This window comes from Plectropomus leopardus, chromosome 18, assembly GCF_008729295.1.
Source record: "Plectropomus leopardus isolate mb chromosome 18, YSFRI_Pleo_2.0, whole genome shotgun sequence".
Taxonomy (NCBI): Eukaryota; Metazoa; Chordata; class Actinopteri; order Perciformes; family Serranidae; genus Plectropomus; species Plectropomus leopardus.
The window spans coordinates 18097812-18116032 of NC_056480.1; the positions used below are offsets into that span (position 1 = coordinate 18097812).

At 38.6% G+C, this 18221-nt stretch overlaps 1 protein-coding gene across 1 annotated transcript in view; it reads left to right on the forward strand.

Annotated features, from left to right (window-relative positions):
• c18h18orf21 (chromosome 18 C18orf21 homolog) overlaps positions 1-16556 on the forward strand; it is a 30237-nt gene extending 13681 nt beyond the window's left edge. Inside the window, exons 4-5 of the mRNA XM_042506575.1 lie at positions 13631-13824; positions 15362-16556. Coding sequence (XP_042362509.1) covers positions 13631-13824; positions 15362-15524 — 357 coding nt within the window. The 3' untranslated portion in view covers positions 15525-16556. The remainder of the gene's footprint in view (positions 1-13630; positions 13825-15361) is intronic.
• The last annotated feature ends 1665 nt before the right edge of the window (positions 16557-18221 follow it).

The following is an 18221-nucleotide window of genomic DNA, read 5'->3' on the forward strand; positions in this document are numbered from 1 at the left end:
GCAGGGATGATCAGATGTAATATATAGGGAGTATTTTCAAACCTGCACCAGCTGTCCTTTTGTTCATTCTGAGAATAATAAACACAGACTTGAAAACATCCTGCGTGAGATAATGTGCCGCAGTGACCGTGAAGCTTTAATTTGTTTTTTTGTTAGTGCTTCATAATTTTATTGTTTTATTCTAGTGTGCCAGAGTTGAGTGTTATGACTGTGTACACAATATTCTGCTCCTCTTACTGTTTAGTCACGTAGCAGCCTGCAGGGAGAGGCAGAGGATTTATTGGAGAAATAATCAAAACATCCTGTCATATAAATTTACTGTCCCATTTATTCCTCCTTGTGTGCAGGCTTAGACAGACAGTTTATTTGAAACAAGGTGCGAGTACTTGCAGACACAGAGATCCATGTTTGCTTGTGTTCTTAGTCCTTTTCGGAGTGTCAAAACAATTCTGGGATCTTGCTCTGGATGAGAGGTGCTGTAGGACGCTTTGAAGAGCTAATTGTTGTTATAACTGTTCTTTTAATCTGATATTTGTAGTGTATCGAGGCCTTTATGCATTCATAAAGTGTTTCCAGCTTTTGTGGGTGAAATATTAAGTGTTCCAAACAATATACATAGTACATATTACTATAATATAATTCACATATGTTTATATATGTAAAAGTAATCCTGGTGAGCTTCAGATCGTTCCAACTATACAGTATACAGTACTGTGCACTGTTTTGAGACAAGCAGCTTTTTGATCTGCTCATGCCTTTTGCACATCTGCTCAAGGCATGCAACTGCAAGTGTTAACATAACGTAGCCTACACTGCTACATGTAGCTACATGCTAACATCAGCAAAATGTGATCTTGGTTGCTGATGTTGTTAATTTCTCTGTTACTTTGACTCATATTCCTGCTGGAAAATGTCTGCATTTGAAAAATTTCTAGAAGATTTTATTGGTGATCTTTTTCACAGTAGGAAGTCCCTCTATGTTACAGTCATTCCCCAGCTGCAAGTACACTGCTACATGTAGCTATGTGCTAACATAAGGTAAACATGCCATCTTGGTTGCAATTGATGTATATTATGTCCTAGATTTTGGGCCATATTCCTGCCAGAAGACGTGAGGTCGTTTTTAGAAGATGTTATCGGCGATTTTTTTACATAAGGAAAGTGACACTCCCATACACTGATTCCCCGGCTGCAATGACGATGCAGAGACACCAAGTTACAGGCGGGGGCGAAAAAAAAAAAGAAGCGTCTCAGACAGAGAGAGAGTATGCAACACAGACATTATACGTAAAAAAAATGTTTGTTTTTTTTAACATTAAAGCATGTAAACATGTTCTAGCTGGAACCCAAAGTACAAGTATGAACATGAAAATTAGTGTAAAAGTTGCCCTTTAATAAAACATGTCCCTATCTTAACAAAAATATAAGCATGCACATGACCAGTAAATGTATCTTCAAACTCAAAAACACGGGTAATGTGCAGCAGTTGTACTCCAGGGTGTAAATCCCCTTCATTTCACACCATATTGCTTTTCCTTTAGGATGTGTGTATGTGTCGCCCTCTGGGTTGATGCAAGCACATGATACTCCTTCCTCAGCTGTGTCAAGTTGTTTCTTATAGGTATTATAAATCTGGTATGTTTATGTCTGCTTGGCAGGTTATGTAGCAACGGATATGGAAATAAGTTGGAATGTTGCCTCACAGGAGAAGTGGAGACCCTAAATGGAGCGAAGGATAGCACATTCGCCTCCTCCTCTGTTCTTCTGCTCTTCCTCCTTGAGCCTAGATTTATGCTTCCCAGCAGAGTTGTTTATTACAAGAAAAAAAGTTTTCAGTACGGGCTTTTCCTGGCTATATACATTAATATTGTTTCGGAGGGTGAATTTATGCTCAGTGCCTATACTCAAGACTTACTTATCTGGGGTTCCCACAGTCACGGAATACCTGGAAAAGTCACAATATTCTTTTATAGATAACCTTCCACATTACAAATGGGCAATATCACCATGTTTCAGGGTGTTTTTGTGATAACAATATTTTTAACTATGACAAAATATAAAAAGTATTTCATCATTAATTTCAAGAACATGCAGTTTCAACAAAATGAGTGCATAGTTCTATATGTCAGGATTTCTTTAGTGTGTAAAAAACCAACCGTAACCAATAGCAAATATGCTCATAGGCACGCTTGACGTAGCCGCGCCTAATGGTATGACAACATTATGTCTACATGTTGGAATATTGCCATTATCACAATCAGAATTTTTATTATACCAGTATTATTGTGAACAATAAGATATGGCACATCACTGTTTCATGTAATGTAGTATAACGGTAAATAAATTATCGATAGCTGTCGATGTAACGTAGCTATGATATGTGTCAGTGTGTGACAATGTTATGTTTTCCATCCCTGGGTTCTTCCCTCCCTTTTTTATATGCCATCTAGCTGAAATTATGTTTGAATATGTTTTGAATATGATATGTTTGAAAAGTGCTGAACAACTGGTGCAACAAAAAAATCATTCTTATGGGTCTTTGAAAAGTGATGGAAAAGTTTGAAATGTTGTCCATGAAAATGTCTGAGAACCCAGCTATAAGACAGGTGGAAAGGCACAATTACTGAATGTGCAGTCACGATGCTGTTTAACAAGTGTTGTAATGCAACACTTGTTTTACTCTGAAAGCAACACTTGCCTTCTGAATAACAGATGAACCAGGCTTAAAAAAACACAGTGGCAGAACATAAGTGGTTGAAAAATTGTTCAGTTTTCCGAGAAGGGCCATTTCTTCCTGACGTAAATCCAACATTCCTCTGTAATTTATGTCACCACTTCTTCTTGACCTCACTGGCCACCTCTCATCCCCCAGTCTTCTGGGGTTTTTCTTTTGTACTCTCCAATCCCTGCACTGCTTTTTCGCTTGCTTTTTACCTCAACCCTTCTACCTGACCGCCCCCTGCCCTCTCACATTACCATCATCTTGCTTCTCTCCTCCCATTCTCGCTCATCTCTTCACCACATCCCTCTGTCATATTTATTTTTACTGGAGTAATGCTGTTGGAAAATGTGTCTCTTAAGGAGATGACAGGAAACAGGAGACAGAGATGTCTGGCTGGTTATTTGTCTGTGTTTGCTCTCAGGGAACAGGAAAACCCCCTCAGAGAGGTTTTGACACCTCGAGATTGGGTAGCGAGTGACAGGATGACGAGAGGGGGACGTGTCTTGGAAGAGAAAGGCCAGTGGTTGCGGCCTTGAGCTTTCTAGATACAAACACAGGAGACTTGCTTTGAAGTGGAAACACTCACTTATGTCTCACGTGTGTCGCGCTTTGACAAAGTGTGTACTGAGGTATTTTAAGCAAGTTAACACACCATTAATGGGAGCACTGTGCATGGCAAGTCAATGCTGGGTTCGTGACTGACATCCTCTGGAAACATTGGAGGGCCTATTAACATAAAAAAAAACATGCATAGTGTAAGAATGCATGCATATTGGTTTGTTTTTCTATCACACACACACACACAAACACACTACAAACCCTGGGCTAGGTTCAGCTTCTGCTCTCTGCTGTCAACATGTTTGTAGCCCAGCTCATATGCAGGATAAACCCCATATAGAGAACTTGATGCTGCTCCATTACAGCGTGTCATCTGTCAATTAGCCTCTGTTCCGCTCTTCATTTCATTTCCTCACCACTATTAAAAGCCTACTCTGGAACTTGGCAATCTCTACTGTGAGCTCAACTGTAAGTTGGCACGGGTGTTAAGGTTTGGAAGCCGCCACAGTTCAGTTTTTGAATCCTCACTCAGCAGCATTTATATTGCTCCTGTAACCCATTCTGACAGTATGCATGCACATTAATGGCATTCATCGCATACCTGTTATAAAGCCACACACGTGCCATTAGTTACCTTTAAATATGACCTGGAGGGCTTCAAATCCAGACCTGTCTCTAGGCTGTATTTTTATGCCTCTGCACCGGCAACAGCCGCGGCCGGAGGCAATAGGTTTTTGGGGTTGTCTGAACGATCTGTGTTCATTCGTCCGTGCATGTGATATTTCAAGAATGCCATATGGTACTTTCCTCAAATTTGGCACAAATGTTCACTTGGACTAAAGGATGGACTGACATTTTGGTGGTCAAAGGTTAAGGTCACTGTAGCCCCTTTGCTTGTTCAAAGCATGAATGTTGTGTCATTATTCCACCTTGCCGTTCTGTATAAAAGGGATAAAATCGGAATAGGGGACACAGTTGTCTCACCTCTTACGCAACAGTGTATGTAGTGACAGCACTGAGTGGAAGTCTGTGTAACAAGGATAGTCAGCAGGACAGGATGAGTGTGATGTTTCGACAAAGTGCTATGTGTGCGACCCATTGCAGGGAGATTTTAAAAGCAGCTAGCAGTCGTTGGGATCTAACTCTAAGATGAAGAACAGCAATAGAAATTGTCCCCAAAGTGGGGAGACAGTGAAGTCTGGGAGCTCCTTATCCTCCAAGCAGCAGGCAAGATCAGCCGCCATGTAACAGGGACAGCAACTTATTGTTGGTGCCATGTTATGCCATTGACATTGTTCAGAAAGGGCTATCTAATGCGTATGTTATATGTCACACTAGAGGCCTACGCTGTTGTGTTACACGTCAGGCCTCTTTTGCTTTCGAAATACTAGAGCTGCACTATGCCTTCCTTGTTTGGTTCTGTATAAAAAAAGCAAAGCCAGTGTAATAAAGGGGTTTGTGTTATAGCCCTAAAGCACAATCTCTGGGTTTTTGGCCATAACTCAACAATTCATACACTTAATGAAAAAAAATCACACAAATGTTTAAAAGAATAAAACGATGAAGTGATGACATTTTATATCTAAAGGTCAAAGTTTAACTTCAGCGTGACATCATAATGTTGAGCAAAAAATGTTCTGGCCACTACTTAACGTCACAACTCAGGAACAGAAGTGAAAACATTTGGTCAGATAATGAATTGGTGAGACTTGTCTCTGCTGCTGGCTTTAAGATGTGTGTGAAGCATTCACGTTTTAGAATTTGTAGCTTCTTTGTAGCAATCTCCATCTTTGAAGCATGGACTATTGTCATGGTTACATACGAGTCTGTACAGACATGGATGTAAATTGTAATTTGACTGGTTGTTACAGGTACATAACCGCACGGTGGTAATTCTAGTTTATTGTTATACCTGCGATCAGAGCAGCTACATCCTGAAGCACAGCTGGTCCATGTGGGAGTAAAATGCATAAAACTGTGTGCAGAATAAGGACTACAACTATGTGCACAAAGACAGAACTATTCATATGCATTATTTATTATTGTTTGCAGATTTATGAAGCCACGCATATCCCTTAGTTATGGTTTGTAAATCTCTGATTGTGAAATTGGATGCACAAGCCTAATTTCACTGTCCACAATGTAATATTCTAAATTTATGTCTCTCCCCTTATATTTTATATCAACTCTATTATATCACCAACAGCTATCTCTAAAAAAAACATGCGTGTGCCTGGTCTGAGGTATGCATGAGGTGCGCACAGTCTCACTGTACATTCTTCTTTTATGCATACCAGTGTGAGAAATGACGTATGTGTTCGTCCTTTATATATCTGGCCCTTGAGGTGTCTTCGTGCCAAAGACATTTTGTAAATTGATGTGCCGGCATTGCATATGTGTGTCGTAACGAGTGACATCAAATAATCTTTGGTCTCCTTGCTTATAAATGAAAACAGAATGTGATGATTTTGTTTATACAGAACATTTAATTTTGCATTTTCAAATGTCATACAGACACTAAGCCTTTAATCAGGCAATGTGTTGCTAGATTTAATCCAAACCATGACAGCATACCCTGGAAAAAGCCTTTACAGATCATATCAGGAGAATGGGAGGAAGCATTTGTTCTCACAGTTTATCTTAGGATATTTTTTATGCTATATCTGAAAGAACCTTATCAAGCGTCACTTTTTCCGCCGTGAGATATCGTTGATTCATTGGGCTCTAGATGTTCCCTCACCATTTAACAACTCACAAAAATCTGCAACAGAAGACCCACAGCATCATGAATTACATTATTTCATAAAATCTGGCAAACTGAATAAATCCTACTTGACTTTGTGATAAATCATCTTTTAAAAAACTTAATATCTTACCTTCACCCTTTACAGTGTTTTATTTATTTATGTATTTTTTTCTGAGAACCTGCTGGTGTGATTTAGGATGAAAAGTGACCTTTATCACCCCCAACAGAGACAGAAGGAAAGAGGAGGAACAGATATGACATCTTTCTTTTTTATAAATGGCAGTGTGTAGCCGCTCTGCATTCAGATCGGGTGTCTCTGTGTGTTTACCGGGCATCCTGCCTCCAGACAGTGTGACTAAGTGGCTGCCTGCAACATCACAGCCTGCCTCGTATTGATCCCCCAACTGCTCTTCTGCTTTCGGCTTTATTGTGTTGTATTGATGTGTTCTCAAATGACTTTCACACACAGTGCGCGCAGATATTTGTGCTTTTGAGTGCACGCACACAAGGGCATTTTAAAAACTCTGTCACGCAATCAACATTCAACACTTTTTTCAAACTTATATTCAATTCAAAGGCAATTATGTGCACTTAATTCTGTCACTCACTCTGTTGCTCTGCTCGTCTTTCCCTTCCTGGGCGCTGTCGTGCTGCCTAGGTCAAACTAATCAACCCAAGCTGACCTCTAACTGAAGAGAGAGAAAGTCAGGAAGGGAGGTATTTATGGAGCAGGGGCTAATAATAGAATCAGGGGTCCATCTGTAGAATTGATTTATGTGGGTCTGTGTGAGTTTGTGTCATTTCTGTTGCTTATTGCTATTTCACATTCAATCTACCTTATAATTCTCAGGACTAATGATACATGTAGTAATGTTACATTGTCAGGCTAGAAGCACGGGTGTCACATGCCGGCAGAAATGTATGTTACAGGAAAAAGAACCTACATGGGTTTGACCTGAAAGACTCAGTAGGTCAGAGACAGCAGAAGCAATGATTTCTGTTTTGAACCTCAGAAGTGTTTACTCCCGTCTTCTCATTTTTCAAAATATTAGGTCACACGTTGTCAGCTGGGCGCAACTTCAGCTGCATGACACAAAGCTGCAAAGTCGCGTTCAGAGTTTTTTTTCACTCTTTTGTTCATTTTACCATCATATTTTTATCCCTGTCCATTCATGTAAACTTATATAGGATATATGTCTTAAGCCAAAGCTCATAGATTTAAACTTTGCTGGTGATTTATCAGCATCCCAGCAAGCCCTGACTGCCTTTAAAGGCACAGTTCACCACAAAATTAAAAATACATATTTTTCCTCTAACCTGTAGTGCGATTTATCAGCAAGAAAGGTTATCTGTCTATATGTGTTGGCACTGCGATAGTCTGGCGACCTGTCCAGGGTGTACCCCGCCTTCCACCCGATGACAGCTGGAATTGGCTCCAGCCCCCCTGCGACCCTTACAAGGACAAGAGGTTACAGAAAATGAATGAATAATGACTTGGTTTTCATATTCGAAAAGGAGTGATAAAAATAAAAAAATGTATTTAATTGAACGAAACATCTAATGCAGCTGTTAGTCAGTGCTCATGCACATGTTGTACTGCCAACATGTGCAGAGACAAGAAAGCCAGCAGAAGACCGAGGCCGACAAACTTGTTTTAACTTAAACTTCCACAGAGGAGGACTGACGTCTCCTCTGTTGGATTCTTTCATATGCCATTTGGAGCAATAAGAGGAATCAGAGGAAGGTGCTTTTTTCTGCACATATTCTGTCTCTGTCCTCCTGTCAGGATATAACAAAAGTTTCAACAAATATGACAAAAAGTTATTTTTTTATAATTGTTACCACTGTAGCTTTCATGTTTACATCTTGCACTGTCACGACCGCGAGCCTCTCGTCCATGAGTAGATGCATGCTTCTTTCGGTGCATCTCAAACCAAAATGATCAAGATTGATGATTAGAACCACTGGTTTGACGAAAATTGAATAATTTAATTTTTCGGTGAACTGCCCCCTTTAAACATTTAATTTTCATACCTGCACGTTCATGCAAGCTTACATAGGATGATGCACGTCTTAGTCAAAGCTCATAGATTAAAACAGTGGTGGTGATTTGCTGTTGTGCTGACTGCCTTTAAACCTTTCACTGCACAGACACCATGAGAATTAGCAGATTGGTTTATCCTCTTTATAAAAGATTAAAGGAGACTTAAGCTATTTAGGTGGGCTGCTAGTGAGGTGTATGTGATTGCACATTGTCTTTTTCTATGATTTAAGGGATGAACAGCACAATGCTCATATTCCATGCACTGTGCATAATTTTCCAGAGCTAAACAGCCTAATGTATGCGTATGAGAAGAAGTGTGTGTGTGACTGTTGCTGTGTGTGTTGGCTGGTTGGCTGTGTTGGCACATGTTTTGTCGGAGAGAAACCAAAAAGCTCCTCTTTTTTGTTAGGATGGCAGTAGGATGAAAAGTCAAGGCTGAAGCACGGTGTGAAAATATAATGCTGCTCACTTTGTTTCTTATATGGTGAATTTCATTGTGATATCATAATTACAAGTCATGGTGTCTTCCTCTGATCATATGATGGATCTAGATTTTCAGAAAAAGAAATTTGATTCTCTGCAAAAAACAAAATTCCTTAATTCTCCTCCAGCTGTATATAGGTGGTCGTTTATCCTCTTCCTACACTGAATCTCCAACTTGTCACTTTTGCCATATGCTTTGCGCTCTGGCCACTGCTGGTCTGTCTGCTCCCAGGATCAGCAGACAAGAAATCAAATCTGTCTGTGGCGCTGGCTCACGTGTGTCCCTCCAAGTGCATACACTACATGCCCAAGGATTAGCGTAAATTAGACGGGTACACGTGACGGTTGGGTTTTCATTTCGGTTTGTCATGAACTGTCATAGCCATACGATAGCCACCATTGTTGTTTATGAGTGGACGGTGTCATTTGTCGACGCCTTGGTCTTGTTGAGTTTGACAAGTCTCTGCACTGTGCTTCTCGTGCACGTGCACACACACACTCACTAGATAAAGGTTTCTTTTTTTAGAGCCTGTCATCTCAGTGCCTCAGTGCAGGCCAGCTGATGATGGAGGGGCCAGTAGTGGCAACTAGAGGACAAGAGGATAAACAGAAGCAGGTCATTCTGATTGTAAACATCCATCTGCAGCCAGCTGTCTGTGTTTGATCCACTCCACTGAGAGCTACACACTCCTGTATCCTAAAATTTCTTTTTTTTTTACCTCCTTGGCAATCATGTATTTGATAGTCATCTGAGTTAGACTGTCACCTAGATATCCACGGCCCTAATCACTTACAGAATGCAGTACAATTGCGGTTATTGCACCATTTATAACTGCAGAACAAACAGATTTTGTTAAAGTATTCGTTGCCAGTTTCCTGTCAGTGTTTGATTAGATGAAACTTAAATGATCTACAAGAGGAAATTGGGTAACGGCAGTGATGGAAATGTTCAAAATAACAAAAAAGCAAATACAGAGTGAAATATAATAACACTGCTTATCACAACACTTTAAAAATAAATACAGATGAATAGATGGATGTAAACAGTCATGACGTGAAAATTGGAAGGATGCATGCCATTGTTTAAAATATTCTGTAGGGGAATGTAGTTCCAGTTAATCTCAATGCAGCATGGAAACAATAATATAGTATATACATTATATATGTGTGTGTGTGTGTGTGTGTGTGTGTGTGTGTATATATATAAATTTAAGGATAGAGACTGACTATAAAATATATATCGAGAATATATCGAGTCCTTCAAAAAAAAAAGATCAGGAATAAAAACAGGCTACTGGTAAATACAAAATATTGGTGGTTGTATTACTTCTCAATGTTTTTAGTTCCTTTGTATGATGTTTGTGCCAAAACTGGCCTAAAATATTAAGCTGGCCCATGTGACGTGACTGTGGAAACCTACAGTATGTGACATCAGAACCTCGTGCGCACGTGTTGCACACTTCCACATCAAACACGTGATAGAACGGCAGATAGGAATTATGTTGGATGGTTTGGTGATACTTTTCACCTGATACAAAATACAGCAAGATGCACTCTTTCTGACAAGAAAATGCAGCACAGCAGCAAGATGTGACCTCTTCAAACAAAAAAAACACAACCTAAAAGTTATAAGGAGGCTGAACAAAAACAAGAAGTTGTCCATAATTCATTTGTATTAAAACTGTTATTAGCAGCCATTATGTGCAATGTGAATTGCCTTTAATTCTAATGATCTTTTTTTCCCTAAATTTGACCACTATTTTGAAAAATCATATACCCAATAAAGAAATAATCAATATCAATATTGTTGAAAGTGGAACAAAATATATCAATGTCAGATTGAATTTAGTATGTTTTTTTTATAGTCCATCTCTACTGTGCAGTAGTAATGCTTCACTAATCCTCCAAGGAGAGAGCTGGAACACTCTGGAAACATTAGAAATTCAATGTGGGACTTGAGGACACTATAGCAAGATAGACATTTCCTCCTATATACGTGAACCCAGCTCCTCTAATCGAGTGCCGTTCTGCTCTCTGTAGACTGTTTCTGTGAAATACCTCTATATAACCAGCCGGTGGTGTGAGTATAACAACCTTTGCCATGCTTTTTCAATATTAAGACATATTAGACCGAAAGAAAAGACTGCAGACAGTGTTTGTTAATGATAAGTTTGAACAGCTTTATGATCTCCAGCTAAATCCATCCTTCGTGGATGAAACACAGTTGCTCCAGCTTTGTCTGCATCTTCTGCATTATCTGCTTTGAGTTATTACGACTAGTTAAATACAACGATTGTAATCAAAATCGGTCGGAGCTTTGCTAAGTTTAAAAGAGTGCTTATTATGTCAATGAGGAGAGATAATGAGTTTGATGAAAAGGCTTTCACTGTTGAATTTTCTCATTCAATGTGAAGATTCATATGCTGAAATACGGGCTTGTATCAAGGCCTGGAAAGAAATTGTTTTTACTACTTATATAATCACAATAAGTCAGGAACCAGTGGAATGTAACTTAGTACATTTGCTCAAGTACTGTACTTAAGTTTGGTGGTGCTTTGTTCTATTTCTTTTTATGTTGAGTTTTTTAGTAGTGGGTTTCTTTCTGGTGATTTTTCTGCATTGGGTACATTTACATTTAATACTGTAAGTACATTTTCCTGAGAATACTGACTTACTTTTACTTAATTAACATTTTCAATGCAGGGCTTTTACTTTTAACTGAGTTTTTTCACAGTGTGATATTCGTACTTTTGCTTAAATAAAGGATCTGAATATTTCTTCCACCACTGAAACCTTATGTATAGACTGTGGATGACCTTGCTGTATTAACTTGGGAATTATTGAGTCCTTGAGAAATAATATAATTGTTTCGCTAAAACATATTAGGCAATCAGTTCTCTTGTATAGGCTGCATTGAAAATTAAATTGTATAGGTGCTGTTGGCCTCTATATTCAGCTGCACTTTTACAATGAAGAAAATACTTCAAAAAGTCAATACAGTCACTAGCAAACCTTTTTTACGATGATCACAATGGTTTTCAAAGTGATTTCTCTTTCAATCCTTTGGATGCGTGCTGCACTACGAATACTGTAATTTCCTTTTTTGAATTTAGTACCATTGGTTTTTAAAAAGCAGTGTACGCAGGAATAATTAATCACATTGCGTTCGATACAAAATCAAAATCTTACATATTCTACATGGAAAAAAGGCCTTGGATTCTAACAACATCTTTTAACCCTACCTTCCTGGGTTTAATGCTTAGACGAAGGTCTAACATTTTTTTTATCCCTTGAGGTAAATTTTGTTTGCAAACAACGATGTTTCTAGATGAGTCCAGTTTGAATCTTAATTGTCACCACTGACGAAGCAACAGAGAGTACTGGCTGTCCCACAGAGTAGTCAACCTTTTTGAAAGTGCATTGGTCCGTCCTCCTTTGAGCCACACCCCTGTGCAATGGGTGGATCAGTTGCTCGGCTGGCTCTGTATAAAGCTGGACATGCAGGCTCATGTAGTAAACACTTTACACACGGTCACGTAGAAGCAAGGAGGAACTGTGTACTCGCGGTGCATCGAAACCCAACGCTCTCCAACAGACACCTGTCAGAATCTGAAATGGCTACCTTCGTGTCGGTGAGTTTTCCATCTCATCAGCATTCAGGACTGTCAACAGCTTGACTCAGACTTACTGACCTCTGCAGGGGTGGTCTGTTAGGACCAGTGTGTGTAACTCTTGATGGCGTAATGGGATTTATGTTACTGAAGGTTGAGAGGAATGTTGAAGAAGAATCTTGAATCTACACTAAATACCTTTTTTCTACAGAGAAAATCTCACTAGTTTAAGAGTTTACTGATGTCCTAGTGTTGGTTTATTCTTCTGTGACTTGTCTTGCACTTCAGTTTATCACTGAGATGGTGTTATTATCTCCAAACTGTTATCATCGCTTGATCTTTTAGTTTTCTTAGTTGTAAATACTGGTTAGCAATTGAATAAGAACATTGGTCAAATGTTAAAGGAGTGATTGTGGTGGTTACCTCAGCTGCTGGGTTTTTCTTCTGTTTGGGGATGTACCATAATGTCTGTCATTAACCTCATGACTAACTGCACTGTCCCAGTTACATGTAAGACACATGCACTATACCTTTTTATTGGGACACAAGACAGTGGTGTGCAGGAATCTTGGATGCCAATTGTTGTCTTGAATCATGTGGATCTCATGAACCAGCAGCTGGGGCTCGTAACTCTCACAAGTGCCTGCGTTCTTTGCTTAATATAGGGCCTTGTGTAATCCGTGTCACGAAATTGCTCAGAATTGATCATGTAAGGCGCAGTATAGTGTCAACTCCACCAGCATTTTAAAGTAATTTTTGTTAGAAAAGGGTCATAGAAATGACCCTGGCTCTTGTAGCACCCATACCCTGAATAGGTGAAACTGCATGGCAACAACCCCACCTTGCCCTTTCATAGGCTAAGCCAATGTTTCCCATCCTGCTTTAACTAATCCAGTTTTCATATCCGTACATACATAAGGTAAGATAATCTTGGGAATGTTGGGCAGGGCCAATGGGAACGGCCTCAGCTGTTGAGGCAATCATCTCCTGTCATGAATTTGCTTCCTGGACCCCATTTATGAACGATTCCTCAGCTGTGAGGCTTTGGGCTGGCCAGTGTCAAACAGAGCATATGAGCAACTCTCATTACAGCCCCATTGCCTGCCACAAGTCCCTCGCTTTGTGTCTCTGGCGGCATTCTGTCACTGAAACCAATGTCCAAGTTACAACAAACTCCCATGTGTCCCAAAGAAAGACACAGAGCTGTGGCTATACTGAGTTTGACGAAAAATAATGACAAATGAAAAAAGCTTCACCCTCCCACACTTAGATTTGCATTAGATTGGTATTATACAACATTAGTTTCAAGAACCTTTAAGAAAACCTTTAGATTTCTTTTGTAAAGCATCCCCATGGGGATACCTTGCATGCCTTCACCTCAAAACCTTGTTATGTGAGAGAAGAATATACATAGATGCTGTCCATGCAATATTAATAAATATGCTCTTCTCTTCCGTTTTTCCCAGATGGCCACCTGCCACACTTGCAACAGGACATCCAGACACAAAGGAATGAACAGGGAGTTTATAGCTACCCTCGCTAAGACCCACAGTACACCGGGGAGTGTCGGAAAACACAAGACCCCACAGTCAACCCACCGAGCCAGCATGACAACTCCCAAGACTCCCGGCAAAGACAAGACACCTGCTCACACACCTAGGTAAGTTATTTTCAGGTGGCTGGTATTAATATATTCTGAGCTAGAAAATTAAAGGGAAACAGCTCTTTCAGTTAGTTCTTTCATGCCATGGTCAATTTTGGTAATTTTTGCTTAAGTCTCATGTCTTCTGACAGACTAGTGAAAAGAAAACGTCCAAATACATGCATCTGATCAGATAATGTATCATTTGCATTTTTAAACAAAAATTTTCAGAAAACTTAATCAGAAAAATAATCGTCTTAATGTTAGTAATCAACCGGGGAAGTTTCATGGTAATATCTATTAGTTAAAAGTTTTACTCTGTTCACCTGTAGTGTCTTTTTTTTTTTTTGGGTCTAAAATGTACAGAATTTTACAGTACTTCTCTTCAAAGGCCATTCTCTCAAAATGAGTTTTTGCTCATACTCTAAGCTGAACACGTCCACTCCAGTAGCACTTTCATACACACTTTATTCATATATATATATATATATATATATATATATATATATATTCTGAAGGTTGTTACAATGTGATGTGCTCATAAATCATTCATAGTCTGATTTATATAATATTTTAAAACATGGCAGAAATTGATTTTTTTTTTTTCAATTGCTATTGGCAGCCTGGTTGATAAAAAGAGATATCCTTAAGTCCCTCTGTAAAAATCTTAGCTCTAAATGTCCACAATATGAAACAAGACCTTTGAACCTGGCTCTATGAATGTTCAGATTTATGTTCTGGAAATATATGCAAATTAGCACCTATTCCATCGGATAATTCCCAATTTGCATATTTAAAGTTACAGGGTGTAGGATTTACTGACATCTAGCGGTGGGGTTGCAGAACTTTTCCTATCTACCATGTAGGAGAACTATGGTATGTGTAAAACATGAAAATGCAAATGGCACTATCTAGAGCCGGTGTTAAGTTTGTCCATTCTGAGCTACTGTAGAAACAACATGGCAGACTTTGTGGGAAAGGGCTAATATATAATATAAACAGCTCATTCTATAACAAAAAGGCAATGATTATTAACTCAAGGTAATTCTAAGCTAATGAAAATAGAGCTATGAGCTATGAATGTTACGATCTGCAAATATATGCCCCTAAATCCTACACACTGGACCTTTAAACATAAAATTTCAGATAATTTGTAATATAAAAAAACAAACAATTGTCTTAATATTAGTAATCAGCTAGGGAAGTTTCATGATGATTTCGATCAGTTAAAAGTTTTACTCTATTCACCTGGGGTGATTCCCCTTAAGATAAAACCTTCCTTGACTAAAGTTGGTTGCTGATACAGACATCTGAGAGGATGACGTGTCAGGCATGTAAGCATATGAATGATTTTGTTTCATAAAGAGAACTACAGATGGCTGTATGGGTGCTACGTGCAGGTATCCAGGCTTGCTAGATCATATACATGTTGTCAGCACATTTTTAACATTTGCTGCCAACCAACAAAGTCTCAAGTTACTGTGTTGTAACTTTTCATTCCTCTCCCTTTTTCTGTCACTTTCTCCTCACGTCCCAACTCTCTGTGTCTCTCCAGGTCCTCCACCTCCTCTAACACTTCAGGGTCAGGCTCATCTTCCTCCAAGCCTCCCTCTAAACCTAAAAATTGGGTTGTCCAGCGCCTCAGCAAGATCCTCATGCGGGAGGACAACCAGGGCAGCAAGAAGGGGGGCTTGAAAGATTTTCTCTCTTCACTTTGAATATATTCCTTGTCTTTATGTAAAAAAAAAAACAACAACAAGGAGTTAGACCCATGTTTGTAACCTGTTACACCCAAGGCTACAGGGGGAAACTTTGGTTTCCAAGCCGGTGTGGGAAAGGTTACAGTTTGCCCACCAACACAGCTATTGCCGGGCTGTTTGGAATGGCACTCCTGGTATCCTGAATCTAACAACTGGGAGCACTGGGCTGGCTGTTTCAACTATAAATCAGGGTTACTGCATCTTCTGCTGAGCCAATCGGAGGAGAATGCCTCTTTGTCTAATTTATTTAGCAAAAGCCTCTTATAATCTCCAGAGCTGGGGATGTTATTTTAGGTGGAAATATTATCAAATGGCTGCAGCCATCGCAGGAAACCCACCTGCGTTCTGTGCTGACATTTCTGGCATGAAAAACCTGCTTTACATGCCAATATCTTTTTGATTTCTTTTTTCTAAAGTTACAAGTATACATTTATATGATACGTATATATAAACTATTTCATATTGATATTACTTGATGTCAAAACTTTTGTATTTGAATTTATTTATTTTTGGCCCTCTCCAGTGGGGAGATGTGTCTTTGTAAATTCATTTAGTTAATGGCTTGACATCACCAGACAGACAAATGTATCGCTGCATTTTTATACATGCATGAAAATCATTTTGAAACTGTGCATTGTCACCAGTTAAGATATTTGTGATTATCATCTAAAATGGGACTCATCAGTTGCTGTTTACATTGAGTAGGCACATTTGCCTAAAACCTGTACAGAAAGACTTATTGACAATCAACATTGCCAGGGCTTTACATTTTCTTTATATATTTTTTGTTTTTTGAATGGTTACTCTTTTCATCTTTTTGTTAAGAGCGGGAATTTGAATGTATCGACTGCGTTTTGTACTGCCTGATTACCCAACTGCTTTCCCATTAGCTGTTCAGTGCACAGTATGTGCTTAGATCCCGAAATACCTCACATTTGTATTCCACCTACACTGTGATTGTCGAAAATAAAAACCTTTTCAGTCTGTGAACCTGTTCTGTTTATTCTTACTCACTGTGAAATGAGTGCTTGAAAATGTCTTTTACCGCAACTTCAGTCTTGCAGATTTTATGTCCTTGTCTCTGCATATGAAGATGTAAAATACGTGATTCAATCAGCTTCTTTTATTGAGGATTCTTTAACCCTTTGAAACCAGTTCATCAGTTTCCTTGTAATGTGTTAGGATGCTTTTCACGGTCTATTTTATCCTTTAAACCCTGAGAAAATTGGTTTGATTTCTTTGAAAAAAACATGGCAATGACCAACTGGGCAAGATATTTGTAAAAGATGATGAGAATATCCAGAAAAACTATAAATTTAATCTCTATAATTTTCTATTCACAATTACGTTACAGGGAAAAAAGGAATTAATACATTTAAAAAAAACCAAAAAACTTTTGGGTGATAATTTTTTTTCTTTCCTTTTTTTTCTTCTTATTTTAAAGTACTTTTCTTGTAACTCGTTTACAAACTAACATGTTTTGTTTAGTTGCTCATTGCCTTCTACCCATGTTTTTTGAAAGTAGTCAACTAATTTGTCCAGGTTTCAAAAGGTTGAGGAATCTTTCGACCAATATTTATCTCAAAGAAAACAGCAGTGTGTCAAATTAAAGCTACATTAGTACTAAATTAAAACAGAACAAATTAATGTACATGTAAAATGAAGGGAAAAACGACCAGATAAAAACACAAAGATACAAATAAAGTCAAATAAAAGTAAAGTGATACAAACAAAGCTATATACAATACACCTTTCCCTTGTGCAGATAATGTTTGTCCATGAGAGATATGTGCATATGAATTGTTATACACACATGCTGTGTAAGTAGAAAGTAGCCTAAAGATTGATATGGGCCTAAAGTATAATTATAGCTTACTTGAGTAAATATATTTAGTTACTTTACACCACTGAATGGATGGAAGCAAGCTATAAAGTTAAAAAAAAAATGAATGAAAAGGTGTAATTTATTGCCTGAAGTAATTATATGCCCTGAGAAAATAACTATGTGCTTATTTGTATGAAGCCAGCTTTTGAACCCTTTGAAGCCTAAGCAGATTGGTTTGATTTCTTTCAGAAACATGGGGAGATGGGAGCATCAACTTAACAAGATGAGGCTCAATACTTAGCACAAAAAACTAAACAAAGAATGAAAAAAAAGAAAGAAAGAAAATTCCTTAAAAAATGCAAAAAAAAAAAAAACATTTTAAAAAGGAGTGCTGAAAAAATAATGTATGCATTTTATACATTTATCTTTTCTCCTGTAACGTAGTTTTAAAGATTAAAATTATTGAAATTATAGTTTTACCACCTAACATTTTTGTGTTGCGAATTTTCTAATCATCCTCCCCTCTTAAAAAAAAAGACAAATCAAAAAAACCAAATTTTTAGGTAATTGTCTTGTCATCTTTTATTCATTTCTTGCAACTTTTGGGACATTTCCTGCCTAGTTAGTCATTGTCTTTTTTCAAGTGTTTTAGAAAGAAATAAACCCAATTAGCTCACGTTTCAAAGGGTCAAAAAGCGTGTGAAAGGCGTCTCAGCCCAGCACAGGACAGCAGGATCATCCAGGTTTCCGCGTCCCCTCACGCGCTGCCGCTCGTGTCCTGCAGGTGTCGCTGGACTTTAACTAACCAGCCTGCTGCACAGGAAGTCCAC